This window comes from Cydia strobilella, chromosome 15 (assembly GCF_947568885.1).
Source record: "Cydia strobilella chromosome 15, ilCydStro3.1, whole genome shotgun sequence".
NCBI classification, from domain to species: Eukaryota; Metazoa; Arthropoda; class Insecta; order Lepidoptera; family Tortricidae; genus Cydia; species Cydia strobilella.
Genome location: NC_086055.1, coordinates 8324347 through 8340141, shown reverse-complemented (window position 1 = coordinate 8340141; position 15795 = coordinate 8324347). Strand labels below are relative to the sequence as shown.

The following is a 15795-nucleotide window of genomic DNA, read 5'->3' as shown; positions in this document are numbered from 1 at the left end:
CTTTGTCGGCGTGACTATTAAACATAATCATGCCATGTTGCAGCTTTATAGTAAGTATGCTCACTTAGCTAAGCCGCCGCCGGACAGACAGACAGACAAATATGGTGAGATTTCTAAAACGGTGATTTTACTCCGGTTAGCTCTTCTCAAAAGTTTGTCAACCCCTGGACTTAGTCGATTTGTGTCAGATAATCGCCAAATACACATATATTATTTATGTACTAATTTAATTTCAAAATCGAACGCAAAATGATATAAATATGTGACGTTTTCAATCAAAAGGTACCATACCAAATGTGGTACCTTTTGCTTGAATACAACACATATATACCTACTTACAAGTCATAAGATGCTAACATAACAGTGAGTAAAGGGATACTAATGAAAGGAATGAATAATACACGTGTAAGTAGAGTCGTATTGTTTTATTTATGACTTAGCTTCTTGTAAAACGACGATCTCTCTATATAACGCATTACGTAATTTATTATTCCTACACGGGCGTGGTTGTCGTCTAATACTCTGGCAGAGATTCAGTCAGAATCTATCTTAAGTGTGTTTTATCAGCTTCTTGACTAAGTAAATATCTCTTATTTCAATCATAGCTTAAGAAACCATTCAGAATGTGTCGTTTGAGATAAGTAGAAAGGTGTTTACGCTTAAAATGATAACGATGATTTAGAATTAAGAATTTAATGCAGTCTAAAGGTTACATTGTTACATATGCCAATATTGGACCCAATAAAATGTAAGTGTGTGTTACGTAGTTTAGTGCGTCTTCACTGATACACGCTAGAAATAAGTGGTTTTCTTCTCTGCTCCGGGGGTTTGTTGTAAGCGTGCTGGTATACACTGGCTAGTCTCCAATGCTCAGGGTACCCTGTAGCATTAGCGTCGCGCCAAATACTGAATGGAGGAGCGAGTGTAGGAATTGTGTAAGATTTCTTTGTGTACGGATGGCGCATTTTTGGAATCTTTATGCCCTTTGAATCGTGAGACGTGCTTCCACTCTGAACAGAATTTGGGTTGCCAGCTTTGAAGGCAAACTTATAGTCCTCTTTCTGCTTTATGTCGTGCGGAATTTTCGTCCCATTGCAGGATTTGCAGTGCTTATGCTTTCCGTTACCGTTAGGCATATTGCTATCTTTTGTGGAGCGTCTTGAGAGCATTGAATCGTCCGGTGTGCTCTGTTGCAGTTTACCTTGGGCCAGAGGAGTCTTTTCATACGATTCTAAGCTATTACGATTTCGATTAACGTCGTATTGTTTATTTTTCTTTTTATCTACGTCATTGTCATTCCAAGCTCCTTTAACCTGCCGTATTTTGTCTTGGCCGATGTTATCGTGGCTAGATTTTCGTCTAACATCGCTTGGAGTCCCACACCCATGAATACCGTCGCACGGAGGTTTGGTTGCCGTGGGAGGGGAATTTCGCCTGCTAGAAGAATTGGACCTTATTTCTCTTTCGTGGCCGTTATGCTGCGGACAGTACTGAACTTCACAGGAATCCTTTCTCTTAGATTTCGTCATATCTTTTTCAAAATATGGCACCGGGTGATGACCGATATCCTGAACGAATCGATTTTCATTAAAAATGGGATTTGAATGACCGCTTTTAATCGGTTCCTCGGGCCCTTCTTTTGGCGTATGTACCATTGTAAAAACAGCTGGCGCTTTTGAACCGTTTGAACCGTCTATGTGTTTTGGAGGTTTTGGCTCTCTCTTGGGATCGTCGGGTCTAAAGTCCCAGCAAATGGCGAGGTCCATGAGAGACATCGGTTTTTTAGACTGTGATCCTAAGTCGGGAGCAGATGTTAAAGGTCTTTGTTTCACTTCATCCTTGTCGGAATCAGTTTTCTTTGGATCGCAAGTCTTAGGTCTATGAACGCGCATTTTAGTGCAACATGTAGGTCCAGAGGCGCCGTACCCTTTCCATCCTATAGCATAAGGTTTAACTATTATGTCAGAATCTCTATGCTCCCCGATTTTAGTCATGTTGCGATAGCCTAACGTGTCAGGCAGAGGCTGATGCTCTAAATTGCCAACGTGCATTTTTCTAGCGAAATGAAAGTTTTGAGATACGTTAACAGCGGGTAGTTTTGGAGTTTCACTCTTAACTTTAAATTTCATAGTCTCAACATCTTTAGCATTTTTAGCAACGTTCTTCCAGAATTTTTCTGTTTTGTCTTGTTGTGGCCCGTGGATTTCCTCAACGGCCTCTTTAACTAGAAGATCATAGTTATTGTGTCTTTTTTCGGGATCTGTTAATGCTCCAGGCACATAAGGCCCGTGACCATCTGCATCAACTGGTTCTAATGTCTTATTGAGATCCAGAGGATCATCGTGATTTCTTTTATCCTCGCCATGATCAGTGTCTTGTTTATTTGGCTGTTCAGTTTCAGTATAGTTATCGTTAATATCCTTTTTAGAATCCTTTATGTTCAGACATGTAAATTTTGTAAACAATGATTTAAAAAATGTACAAAAGTTTACTTTAACAATTACCTAAAAAATAATCTTAAATAAGAAATAAAAAATAAAATCACTATGCACTTTAGTTGTTTTCTACGTCTTCTATTGTGTTAGAGTTCAAGCTTGCGAACTATTTTCTTTTTATGGCCATACTTGTGCAACGGGCATTGCTTAGGCTGAAAATAAATAATGCACTAAATGAAAATATAGCGTGCCAATTTGATTATGTGGTCCGAGGGAGACACAACAATTTATATCAGTAAAGAAGTACCTCCTATATTATTATAATAGTCAACTATAAATCTCACGATCCATGAGTAGATATAGCAAATCTGAACAACTACTAATATTACTAACAAAATAGTAAGGTTGGATGTACTTGTTACTCAATCATGCAAACAAAACAAGGCTGATCAGATTTTGGTGAAATTTGGCATTGTTATGAAGCTTACCCTGAATACACACGACTATACTTACGAGTATAGGTAAGTTGGGGAATGATAGTTGATTACCGCAAATCGGATTGTGGTGATACTATTAACTAATGCCGGATAAGATTAAGTATTTTAATGTTTTTATCACTCAGGTGTAGATATATGACAGGTGACAATAAAAAAATAAGTAGGTACAGTCGAAGGCAAAAATATCGATCCAGACAAATGGCTCGCATGAAACGCTCTTATTCTCTTACCAATAAAGTCGCGTCAAGATCATTTTGAACACCTCGCCCGCTTAGCAACTTCTGCTGCTGACTGTACAGTCAAGGGCATAAATATATATACATTCCCAAAGTTACAAAAATATGTGTACGCTCTTACACCTTAGACAATAAAGTCGTGTTCACATATTTTTGAGCCATTTTTTTTTATGAAATAGGAGGCAAACGAGCAGACGGATCACCTTATGGTAAGCGATTACCGCCGCCCATGGACACCCGCAACACCAGAGGGGTTGTAAGTGCGTTGCCGGCCTTTAAGATGGGAATACGCTCTTTTCTTGAAGGTTTGAAGGTCATATCGGTCCGGAAATACCGCAGGCGACAGTTCATTCCACAGTTTAGCTGTGCGAGGCAGGAAGTTTCTAGAGAAACGCACAGTTGAGGACTGCCAACCATCTAAGTGGTGAGGATGGTAATGTTTGCCTTCGACTGTACCTGCTTTATATGTATATTATTTATTGCCTTGTTTTATTTATTTATTTATTTTTATTTTATATAAGAGTTTTACAAAGCTAAACAAATTAATAATTATCATATCGTAAAGTACCTACTTATTAGCTAACACAACAACAAAGTACCTAGTGTACCTACAATGAACACCTGTATATAGACAGTCGTCCATTGCAGACACAAGATCCGTTATTTATTGATATCGTTTAAGTTGCTATGTGATTAACTAAATCAATGATAAGAATTATTTGTTGAATTTTCCTAATAACTAAATAATGGAAAATAATGCGTTAGGTACGGAATACTATTTGAACGAATGTGGATGTGGATGTAATTCTAATGTTTCGTTCCTAATAATTATGGACTTTTAGTGAGTATTCAGTGAACCTGTTTTGAAGGTATAATTGCCTGTTCTTATGAGGTTTCAGATTTAAACCCTTCAAAAGATTACAAATCAATTCTTAAACTAAAAAATAAATAACAATGTTGTGTGAAATAAATGGCATTGAAATCAGGTTCGCTAAATTTTCTTCTCGAACATGCAATGAAAGTATTTCAAGTAGATATACTATATAAACTCGGAATATTTTTTCAACGTTTAAGCATTGGTAGAGTAATGGTTGCATTTCGGAACTTGGCATAGCTTTGCCTAGGGCAAGCTATAGGTATTAGTGTTATAAAGCGTGTAAGTAAAAAATAATAATGACGTCATACATATACACGGTGGCAAAAAAATAAGTTCATTTCCGTTGCTAGGGAGGTTTTGGGATTATACTGAGCAACTTTTACTTTGGGCCAACCCCGAAATCGCGAATAAACATTTGGCTGTTTCATACATTTTGGCTGGTCCATTTTCTATGGGAGGGTAATTTTTTTTCGCGATTTTGTGGTTGGTCCCATAGTAAAAGTTGTTCAGTATAATCCCAAAACCTGCCTGGCAACGAGAATGCACTTATTTTTTAGCCACTGTGTATATGTGCTGCCAACTTAGCAAGTTGCGGCGAACGATACAAACCGAATCGGTGTACTCTTCCTAACGAATATAGTAGCGCGCGATTAGATAATAAAGCAGCCACTAAGAATCTCAAGCATGACAAGCATCGGACAAAAACATTTCTAAATACTCAAACTATTCGTAACAATCCGTACCAAAATTCCTCTGCTACCAGTTGGTAAACTTTTAATGGACACGTAACGCGCGCAAATTAACTTTTTTAATAATGGCGTCTAGCGTTCGCGGCTTACTTGGTAGGTCTCCGCGGGCTCAGGTGCTTTCTGCTCGTCCTTCTTGGAGCGCTTGCCGGAGCGCATGCGCGCTGCTGCCGCCGCGGCTGCCTTGGGCCTCTGCACGCGGAGATTCAGCCAATCTGTAAATCTGCCGGCGGGAGGCTCGCGGGCTAACTCTTCGGCTGGAGAAAGAACAGCAAAATAATCAAGTGCAAGTATGACAAATCATGCTCGCAAAGATTATTCTCCTTTACATGGTTTTAACTTTCTTATAATTCCTGTCCTGGAGTGGGGTGTAGGTTACCGTAATAATAAGAAGTAAGAAAAGTATAGATTCACACTTTCATAATTTTCATTTAAACTAGGCTTTTACATGTAAAATTAATATGCACTAGTAGTCTTCAATATTGTCAGTGTAAGAAGTTTTAAAATAACCTGAGGAACCCCTGAGGGTTAAAACCCCAATTCGTTGACTCCACCAGTTATAGGTATATTATTTCAATATTAATGCTTTTTACAAACAAAACAACAAATGTACTTTTAGTGCCTTCGAGAATCAATACCAACTCGTAACTTCAAAATTAGCTCCATACATGTTTTTTTTTTTAATTTTTTGTAATCATAATTTATATCGTTTGAACACCGGAAAAAATTAAAATAGTTTTGTAAAAGTTCACATTATTTTATTAAAAAATATTTAAAATGTTGAAAAATTTTGAGCGGTTGAAACGCTCATAATTTTTGGCGTGAATTCGACAGAGCGGGATGACGTCTTACGTTGGACGGTCCAACTGACGTTTGCTACTAATGACACTTATTTTTTTTTCTTATCTGACTTTTACTCCCTGCAATTTTGCACAGGGTGAATTTGCCAAGGTCGGTGTGACTTTCACACGTGAGGAGAATGTTCGGTATAGTACTTTTGAATGACACTTATGTGAACTGTTTTGCGCGTTTCGCTCACTAGCTTTTCGCGGGAAAATTTTTGTACTTTTTATTTATTATTTTAAGCAATTTAATGATAATTTAATAACAGAAATGCATTTGTAACTTAAAATGATATAACAGTAACAAACATCCGAATAAAAAATATTTCGTTCAAATATAAACTTCATGCATGAAGCTAATTGCGCAGATGTTTACGAAATACGTAGGTACCTCAACATATTTTACATTTAAGTATGTTTCCAAAACAACGCAGGTAACGTATGGTTTGCGTGCGTGCAGTCATCACGAGTACCTATCTACAACTAAGTATTAATGGACCAGCGATCGACCTTCACTTCAATATACATTCATACAAAGGGACGGGGGTGCAATACAGTCCAACACAAACTATTGTCTGCTGTAGCTCATCCCTAGTATAACTTGAAACCTTAGACCTTTAAGAACTATTCGTAATCAAAGGTCAGACCTATACTGGTTTCTCTGAGGTAGGGTTTTGACTACTAGTCAAATCAGTTTCTTTTTTCGAACTGTCAAAACGATTTTGCTACTATGGAATTTATATGAAACACTAGCATGTAACGTCACGATCATTACCTATATACCCTTTATAGTTTCATACGAGTTTTAAAATAGAAATTGTGTCTAAAAATAACTGCTGTTTACGTTTTTCTATTAATCTTCTGGTGCTTTATTTCATGCATGGTGTAAAATACTTTATTTTAAATACAGTCAAACACCCTATTGGAGTAAGCATTGTGAATGATATGCGTTCGAAGACCAGTCAGAGGCAGAACTACTCAGAAAAACACGATACGATGTAACATTAGGAAGTCTTTGCGTGTCTTCGGAAGGTACATTTGAAACCGTTTTACGACTTCCGTCAGAAGAGCTATTATTAAATTTTAGGTCGCTAGTATAAGAATAGCACCCGACCTTATTAATGATAGCTGTTCCTCGGAAACTAGTCCAAACCATTAGTCGCAAATGGTGTTCATATTTCTGATTGAACTTTAACTACCTAGCACGCAAAGGCGTTGAAGTTTTACGGACACTGATGTCTAGGAGTCTGATTGGCAACAATGGCAACTGGCAAATACTTATAATCGTATGGTGGAAGGTACTCAGGCTTCTACAAATTACGAATATTTGCTTCAATTCTTGTGCACACCACTTTTTCTATACCTACTTACTGTACAGACAAATGAAGAAGGTAAAATTATTCTCCAGGGGGTGTTTTTCAAGAACTTACCGACTTTCCTGGTGATCTTCCTAGGCAACTCCCAAGTGCCTGTGAAGTGCCCGAAACACCTCGAAGTGCCGCGCGGCGCACCGGGTAGGAAATGTCCATTGATGTCGCATATGGGTTTGGGGTCCGGCCTCATCTCCAAGGGGCGGGCTCTCGTCGGCGCCCAGCGTGGCACTTGCCAGTTGCCGAGGCGCCTTGGAGTGGATTCCCTGTTGAACTGAATAGTGAAAATGTCAGTAGGTATTTTTTAAATATTTTTGAGCTTCAAGCTATGCTCAAAATTTTTTGAAAGAGGCAAAGGGACTTCATCTATTTTAAGTATTTTATCGAGACGAGGTAAAATTTTTGCCACCGGTGTTAACAGTGAATATTTTGCATTTTATTGCTTTTATAATAAAAAGTATAACATGTGACACAAATACGTTAGTAAAATAGAAACAGAAGTATTGAAATAGTGTTCTCTAGAGGTAGAAGCACGGTAAAAGTAAATATGTAGAAGGCAGCAAAATTCCCCCATCGAAAATACCTGTCTTGTTTAAGTTCATGCGGCAGCTATGGTGGTATTTGGGCTTTAATTTTTTATTCACACATAATTGTATCTACATATGATTATATGACGACGGGCGACACGTGCCCACCACGGCACGTGTCGCCGACAACTCTTAGGGACCGTTGACAGATCGTTAGATTTCTCGCTGGGAGCCAACACATTCCTTGATTGCACAGTGTGGGTTTCATTTCAATGAAAGTTAGTTTTTACTACATACGTTGCTTATTAAGCCTGATTATTTGTGTAATTTGAACCTTTATACCTACCTACCTGTTTAATTTCTCTTCCACATAACCCTAAGTACAGTAAGTACCTTGCAGTACCTACCTAATTTTATTTGTGGTACTTTTTATAATTCCGTATAATTTTTGATTGATCATAAATCATAATCATCTTCCAAGCTTTGTTCCGGGTTTTGGTACGGCTAACGGCTCATGGGGACCTGGGGTCCGCTCGGCAACCAATATTATTTGATTGAATATTAAACGCTACATTCGTGAAATCAGAGATCATTTAAACTTCATTAAATAAAAGATGAGACGAAAAATACAACAAAGACTCGCCGTGGCCGCAGCGCGCAGGTGCCACCCCTAACTCGTCAAACTCACAACAAAACAATCATACCCGCCGACAAAGGGTTGCAAATTGTTATTTACCCCATACATCACGCCTCTCGCCTAAATTATAAATGTCCGCAATAATTTAGAATTATTTAGTCAATGGAATATTTTACTTGATTCATGTATGACAAGTTAATCTTTTAATGTCGGGTGATAAAACAGGGTCATGGTTGTGTTTTTGTTAAATTGCAACAAACTGATAAATCAAGACTAAACCTGATTGGCAAATAAAAACATAGCGTAAATCAATTGAAATTATTTAACTCTATTTAGTGTATACCTGGACCAGGTAACCATATTAATCAGAAGACACATCTCGCGACGTCTATAGCGCCATCATTGTAGTTGTAATTATAGCACACGCACTAAAAACGGGTCAACCGCGGTCCCAGGGTGATATGAAACCAAACGAAACGTTCATGTTTTGTGGGTTACAGTAGATATCTATGGTTTATTACGCTTTCTAGTAACAAATACCTACAAATTATAAAGATGTTTACGTGCCAGCTATGAGATTTCAAAGAAATTTCTGTTTAGAAATAACGACACGGTTTTAATTCTTGCGTGTCATAGGAATCGCAGGACGTCAACCGCGCGCGGGATGTTTTTATACAATAAGAAAAACAAAACGGACATATTATCATGCATTGACATACCAGGGATGAATAGAGGATATGACAACATGAAACAGAGACGAGGCCTGCAAAGTAGCCCCTAGCGATGCCAAGGTGTACGAAGGACGATTACGTTTACGTTGGTACGGGCACAACGTTATGGCGACGTGAAATATCTCATCCCATAAAACGGGTCCTTAATCTCCCAGAACAACTCAAGGGTCACGGTGGTCTAACGAGCAAAGAGAGATCCAGAAGCAAAACATTAACCAACGAAATACAGTTCTTTAGCGCAAATGTACGGGAAGACACGACTCCTGATAAAGTGGGATGGTCTTACAAAGATAGAAGAGAGAGAGACCAGGGATGAACAATCAACAACGAACATTTTACATTAATGATAGTCATATAAGGTCATGTGGGGGAAGAGAAACATACTATTTTTTTTCATTTTGCTTTATTTTACTTCATGTTTCATTTTTCTTGCTCGGAGCAAGAGAAACAGTATGAGAATTCTAGCCCATCTAACCTTAATATTTTTTTTAGGTTTTTCACTACCTACTTTTCTAAATTAGGTGACATTAGATACCTACCACGGTTTCATGTTTTGCGTCAATCGACGACAATCGACCACGTCGACGCATTATCCAACGTCATTATTCGTACCTTCGCTTTCGCTTTTGTCATCGTTTGAGCTAAATTTAGACGTCCTTGCTACTTGTAAGACTTGTAAGCAATAAATCTAGTTCTTTGCGCTTTCGTTCAACTTTGATGTACAGTCGCCATCAGATATATCGGAGCGGCCAAGGCGCTCACAAATATCTGAACACGCCTCTATTGTCATGTTCAGATATTGTGAACACCTTAGCCGCTTCGATATATCTGATGGCGACTATATGTAAGTATTGAGAAAGGAAACATATATTACCTATTGCCGAGTTACTAACACTTGTCAACTTTAATTGTATACATGCGTGGTAGCAGTTAATTGCTTCCAGTATTAAACAGAACACAATCGACTCGGGTGTCTGGTTAAATTAAAGGGATATACTGCGGCCGCTTCTCCATACAAACGTAGTCCTCATTTTCCTCTCTGGATATTGACATTATGGAAAATGTTTTAAAATATTTTGATGTATTTTGTATACCTATATGCTCCTATGTTTGACTTTTTTCGATTTTTTTATTTGTGTAAAAATTAGGAACAAAAAACAGATTTCATACAATTTTTTAAATGCTCCTAACTCTTATATTAATTAAAGATTCGAAAAAAATCAAACAGGGGCATAGCTGTGGTTCATACAAACTGTGTCAAAATATTTTTAATAATGTTAATATCCAGAGAGGAAAATGAGGACTACGTTTGTATGAAAAGGAGATTTCGCGCGGCCGCGGTGTATCCTCTTAAATATATACAAATAAAATAATGCAAATTTAATTAAATCAAACTGTCTCCTACATTATCTGGTTCATTTTTCTTTTCGATAGCCGAAATGAATTACTCTATTCATGGATAGGTATTTATTGCAGTCAAAACTATCGTTAATTACGAGTACCTATATATATTTAGCCTAATATTTACAGTCAAAACTATAGATGTGCAAGTTGCGGAAAGATTCCAAAAAGTTGTAAATGTTCTCGGAAATTCAGGAAAAATCAAAAATTTCCGACGGTATGTCAGGAGTCAAATCAAAACTATATTTCTATAGCTTAATGCTTTCTGCCCTTTCAATCATAGTGCAGCAAATTAAAGCGACGGCGATTCTAAAGATATATAATTTACGCACAGAGGTATGGAAAACCTTATGCTCATCGAATATGAGAATGGCCCAAGGCCCAATAGCTAAACTAATCAGCAGTAATAACTGCAGCGTGCTACCTGCGTTCCATTATAGACCTATCATTCTGGATGTCAATTTCCCCGACATATCATTGGTGTCTAGAGTTAGACCAAGAAAAGTCTGCAACGATTTTGATAGCAAACGCAGTCCAAGTGTTATTTTAAACTTTAAACTTATATGAAATTATGACGTATAAATAACACTTTCACTGCGCGTGCTATTGAAATCGTTGCAGACTTTTCTTGGTCTAACTCTAGACACCAATGATATGTCGAAGAAATTGAACCATTTACTAAACAAATATGTTGAGTAAATGGTCATTCTCTATGTATGTATTATGAATTCTCAAATTTTGTCTGCCTATTCCTATTCCATTAACTCTCCGAAGAATATGAATTAGTTAATTGTATGCCGGAACGTGGATAAGCAGACAGCAGATTATATTTAATAATTAATTAGAACACATACTGACGACTGACTGACTGACTGGATTGACTGGCGTGGATCCGCGATCCGGCATATGAAACGTTAAAGGGATATATCAAGTTATACTTAGCATCTATCTTTTGCAGGACACTTTCTTCTGAAAAGAACAGAAAGGTTTATGTTATTTCCCTGTCTGCAGCAAAATAGCAGAAGTAAGTGTCCGTCGACAGGATAGATGTAGGTAGGTATCTAATAACTGCTTTCTTACCTTTCCTTTTTCTTTTCTATTCACTAAAAACTGACTTCGATAAAACTAATAAACCAAAGTTGGTAGTATAATGAATAAAATTTCTGTATCTTGAACTAGGAAACTGTTTCAACTCTGTATGCTGCGGTTAGTCACGACATTCCACCCCAAGTTTTCCGGGACCCAAATCACGCACGTTCCTCATGCGAGCGATATAAACTATCTCAAGGCTCTCTCAGACTGAGAACGGGACACGGCCTTGGACTCTGCCTTGTGTGAATGTGGTGAGGAGGACCAAACAATGGAACACATTATCCAGCGCTGTCCTCTGCATTCATACTCTGGACCACCGGAAGACCTGCTACATCTTACAACCCATGCAGCTGCATGGCTGAAGACACTGAATGTTGACATCTGATTTTATTATTATTTTATTGTTATTTTAATTGTTTGCCTATATATTATGTACCTGCGCCATACGACTAAATAAATAAAAGGCTCTCTCTGTTGTAAATATAACTACTAAATTAAACATTTTATGATTTTAATTATCATCGTGGGCCCTTTCGTCTATAACAGTGGATTTAATGGTGTAACACCGGAGAGACAACACGGTCTACGGTAGACCTGACAAGAGAGGTTTCCGGAAAATACAGTGGAATTTTCATCAAACCGAAAAATACGTAATTTAACAAAGGAACATTGGAGTGAACCCTGCACTAGGCATGGCCTGTATCGCGGGGGTCAAGGTCATTACGAGTTACCAATATTTTAAGCATAATTATATTTACATGAAGGAAAGAAGAGTTGAGATTTCCTAGATAGCGCTATTTGGCTTAGTAGGACAGGGCAGTATACTAGCCCCAAAATGGCAGTTTTAAAATAATATTCATGTTAAGTAATTCATTATTCAAAATCCCTCAAATTCCCTTGCCACGCTCATTTTACAATATGCAGAACTGCAGACGTACCTTAGTATAGTGCTAGGAGTCAATTGTAACAAATTTTAAAACGTACTTCCAAATCTAGGTCAATATATTAACAAAAAGGTAAACTGGGCAAGTGGGCACATCAAGCTTGACGAAAATTGAAATTGTATTACAGTCTAATCTGGTAAAGCAGCTACCTATATACAAATATTTTTTAAGCATCCAAAAAATAAGCAGGGTGCTTAGTGTGTTTTACTGACATCGGATTTTTTTGAAACGACAATGAAGGGAAACAATAGTTCAACACAAGAGCTATTAAACTAAAGACCAGCTAAACAATTCACAAAACAGTTTTGTTGTGACTGTGAGCTTCGTCTAGTGTAGTTTGACCTCGAGGTCCCTAACAACTATGTGTTATACAAGTATGTCGATATGTGTATACTTATACTGGTCCGCAAGATCGCTTGGCAAGCTTTGCGACCAGCCCTCGTGCAAGATGTCAAACACGGATTAGTATTGTACACAATACCGTGAAAAATTGTAGTCTCCCGACAAGTGTCCACCCCTCTTAATATTGACCAAATAGAAAGCGCAACGAAAAATAAACCTAACTTGCTTGCAATAGAGTTCTCATTCATTTGAGCGAATTTAAAGACTATTTACGATGTAATTGGATGTATCTAAGTTGGATTAAGGAAATACAATTTGTATGGGTAAAAAACGCTCGTGGGGATGGGGAGCGTAATGGATAGTGCAGGTGCGCGACGGGTAGTTAAAAAATGTATGGGATTAACTTGGGATCGACTTGGACAATAGATCTAGTCTGCTAAACATTTTATACTCTAACACCTCTTCTTTAATAATTGCAATTTTAGTAAGAATAATGGGTTAAAGGACACTTGTGTAGTGAAGTGTAAAAATATGGGTGCACTCATCAATTCATACTCAAAAATATGTCCCATAGCACTTATGTCAGCGAATTAAGAACTATGGGACATATTTTTGAGTAAGTTACTTTACTAACATTTTTGTTATTTCATTTTCATGTGAGGTTAATGTGTAGAAGATCGTCTATAAGGGAAGGCCGTCTACAAATACTTTCGTCGCTTTTTAGGGTTCCGTACCCAAGGGTAAAAATGGGACCCTATTACTAAGACTCCGCTGTCCGTCTGTCTGTCACCAGGCTGTATCTCATAAGCCGTGATAGCTAAACAGTTGAAATTTTCACAGATGTATTTATGTTGCCGCAATAACAACAAATACTAAAAACAAAATAAAATAAATATTTAAGTGCTCCCATACAACAAACGTGATCTTTTTGCCGTTTTTTTCGTAATGGTACGGAACCCTTCGTGCGCGAGTCCGACTCGCACTTGGCCGGTTTTTAACTCTTGCGTTTGTAATACACATACTCCACTTACAGAAGGTCGGTAGAGCAGAAAGAGTAAAACTCTGCTTTTCTAAGTGCTACCTGGTCGCTACTGTATGCTGGTCTTCACCACAGGACTGGACATACCGCATCGGTAACCTGCGCGGCGTTATAAGTAGGTTGCATTTTTAAATACCTATAATAAATTCGAAACGAAACTTAGAACTTATGTAAAAACTTATTTTATATAGGCTTACCTGACCGCTATCGAAGTTGAATGCCATTATGTACAAATTTTACAACACCATAAACTTTATAAAACTTAAATCACTAACAAAATCAACATAAACACCTATCAACGCATTTCAAAACTGTCAAAACGATATTTTTTACATTTTCACGAAGCGAAAGACCGCGGAGTTTGTCTATGAGCCGATATAGGCTTTACGTCCGGAAAATTGGGGAATCTATTGGCACAACGGGTTGGTTGCCACGGCGACGGTGGTCCCTGGCTGTCCCTGTCGCTCCAGGCTTTCCTGCAGGTTCAATGCCTTTTCAGGACAGTATAATTGATAGGGGCACATGGGGGCACACCAGCCGTATTAGTAAAGAAAAGTTTCAATAGCTATTCAAAAATAAACTCTGCAACTTCATGTGTTAGAGTTTAAATTTAAAAAAGCATACATCATCATAAACTTAATTAATAATTATTACAGTACATAATTATGGTGCTACTGTACCACTAGTGCGATAATTAGCACATTACGTAACTATGTCGAAAATTTAAAGGACTATTATGGTACATCTGATATGTACTGTAAAACGTACCATACGAGTACATGAGGTTATTCGCAACTCGTGTCGATTTAAGACACTCCCTTTGGACGTTTTAATGTATCGCTACTCTTGCAAAGTTCCTATTTTTCGCACTTGTATCGTAATGTACTAATTATTAATTTGCCATTCTGTCCCTCGTAAGGCATACCATACAAAAATTCCCTTATTTTAATTTTGAACCTTGTTGTATAGTAGATTAGGGTGACTTTCGTTTGTTTTAGAAAACAATGAAACAAAAGAAATGCTACTCTATGTAGTTCTTGAAAGGTTCGAATTAGATTGAAACAGAGTGTACATTGCAATGCACATTGGGCCTTACGATAAGCTCCTATAGTACATTGTGATACAAGTTTAGTGTGCTAGGTTGGTCATTACACACGAGGCGATATTGTGCGCGCGATCTGTAAGCGAGCGCGCAATAAGAAAGTCGATCGATGTGTGTGTAATGACCACTGCACACGTGTTTCATACGACGTTTTCAACACTAGTGTAAAACGCGAGGAAAAAAAGAAAACATTCATATTAATCAAATTTTAATTGTTAAAACAGTTAGTAAAAGTCTAAAATCTGCCGTATTGCCTGCCGCGCCTCTCGCCTGCTGCTGGCAGGCCGGCCCGGCCCGCCAGTCTGTGTTGAAAAAAACTACTTGACAAGTTTAAGAATCTATAATAAATCTATAATATAATGATAAGGATATTAACTTAAAGTTACGATGGCGCATGGTCAAATGCTACGTGCTGTCGATATTTCTCTATGGTGTCGAAGGGTGGACCATTAATAAGATTATGGAGGCTAAGATCAATGCATTCGAAATGTGGTTATACCGAAGAATGTTAAAAATTTCCTGGAGAGACAAAGTTTCAAACATTGAAGTTCTGAATAGAATGAACAAAAAACTTGAACTTTTGACCACCGTAAAGACAAGGAAAACCTCATATTTTGGACATATCTATAGACACGACAAGTATAACATAATTCGTAACATCTTGGAAGGGAAAATCGACGGCAAAAGGAGCAGAGGAAGGAGAAAGCTAACCTGGATAGACAACATTAAAAGCTGGTCCAATATTAATGACACTGCCAGTTTGTCTAGACTGGCACAGGATAGAACCAAGTTCCGTAAGATGGTCGCCGACATCCGCTGAGGATATGGCACAGCAAGAAGAAGAAGAAGAAGAAGATAATATAATGAAAACGCAAGCGTGATTAATATTGTATATGTCATTATGAGTCTAAAAGCCTAAGACGAAGTAGCCATTAACAGGCTTTCCCATCTGTCGAAAATAGTCAGCCAATGGTCAT

General features: G+C 37.8%; 1 protein-coding gene across 1 annotated transcript; it reads right to left on the bottom strand.

The window, feature by feature from the left end:
* Window positions 1-733: 733 nt before the first annotated feature.
* On the bottom strand, window positions 734-14057 carry LOC134747989 (uncharacterized). The gene is made up of 4 exons (XM_063682681.1): window positions 13914-14057; window positions 7064-7277; window positions 4885-5048; window positions 734-2432 (listed from the first exon to the last, which is right to left on the bottom strand). Exons 1-4 carry the CDS (start codon window positions 13938-13940, stop codon window positions 780-782), a joined length of 2058 nt encoding a protein of 685 aa, XP_063538751.1. The 5' UTR covers window positions 13941-14057; the 3' UTR covers window positions 734-779.
* Between the last annotated feature and the right edge of the window lie 1738 nt (window positions 14058-15795).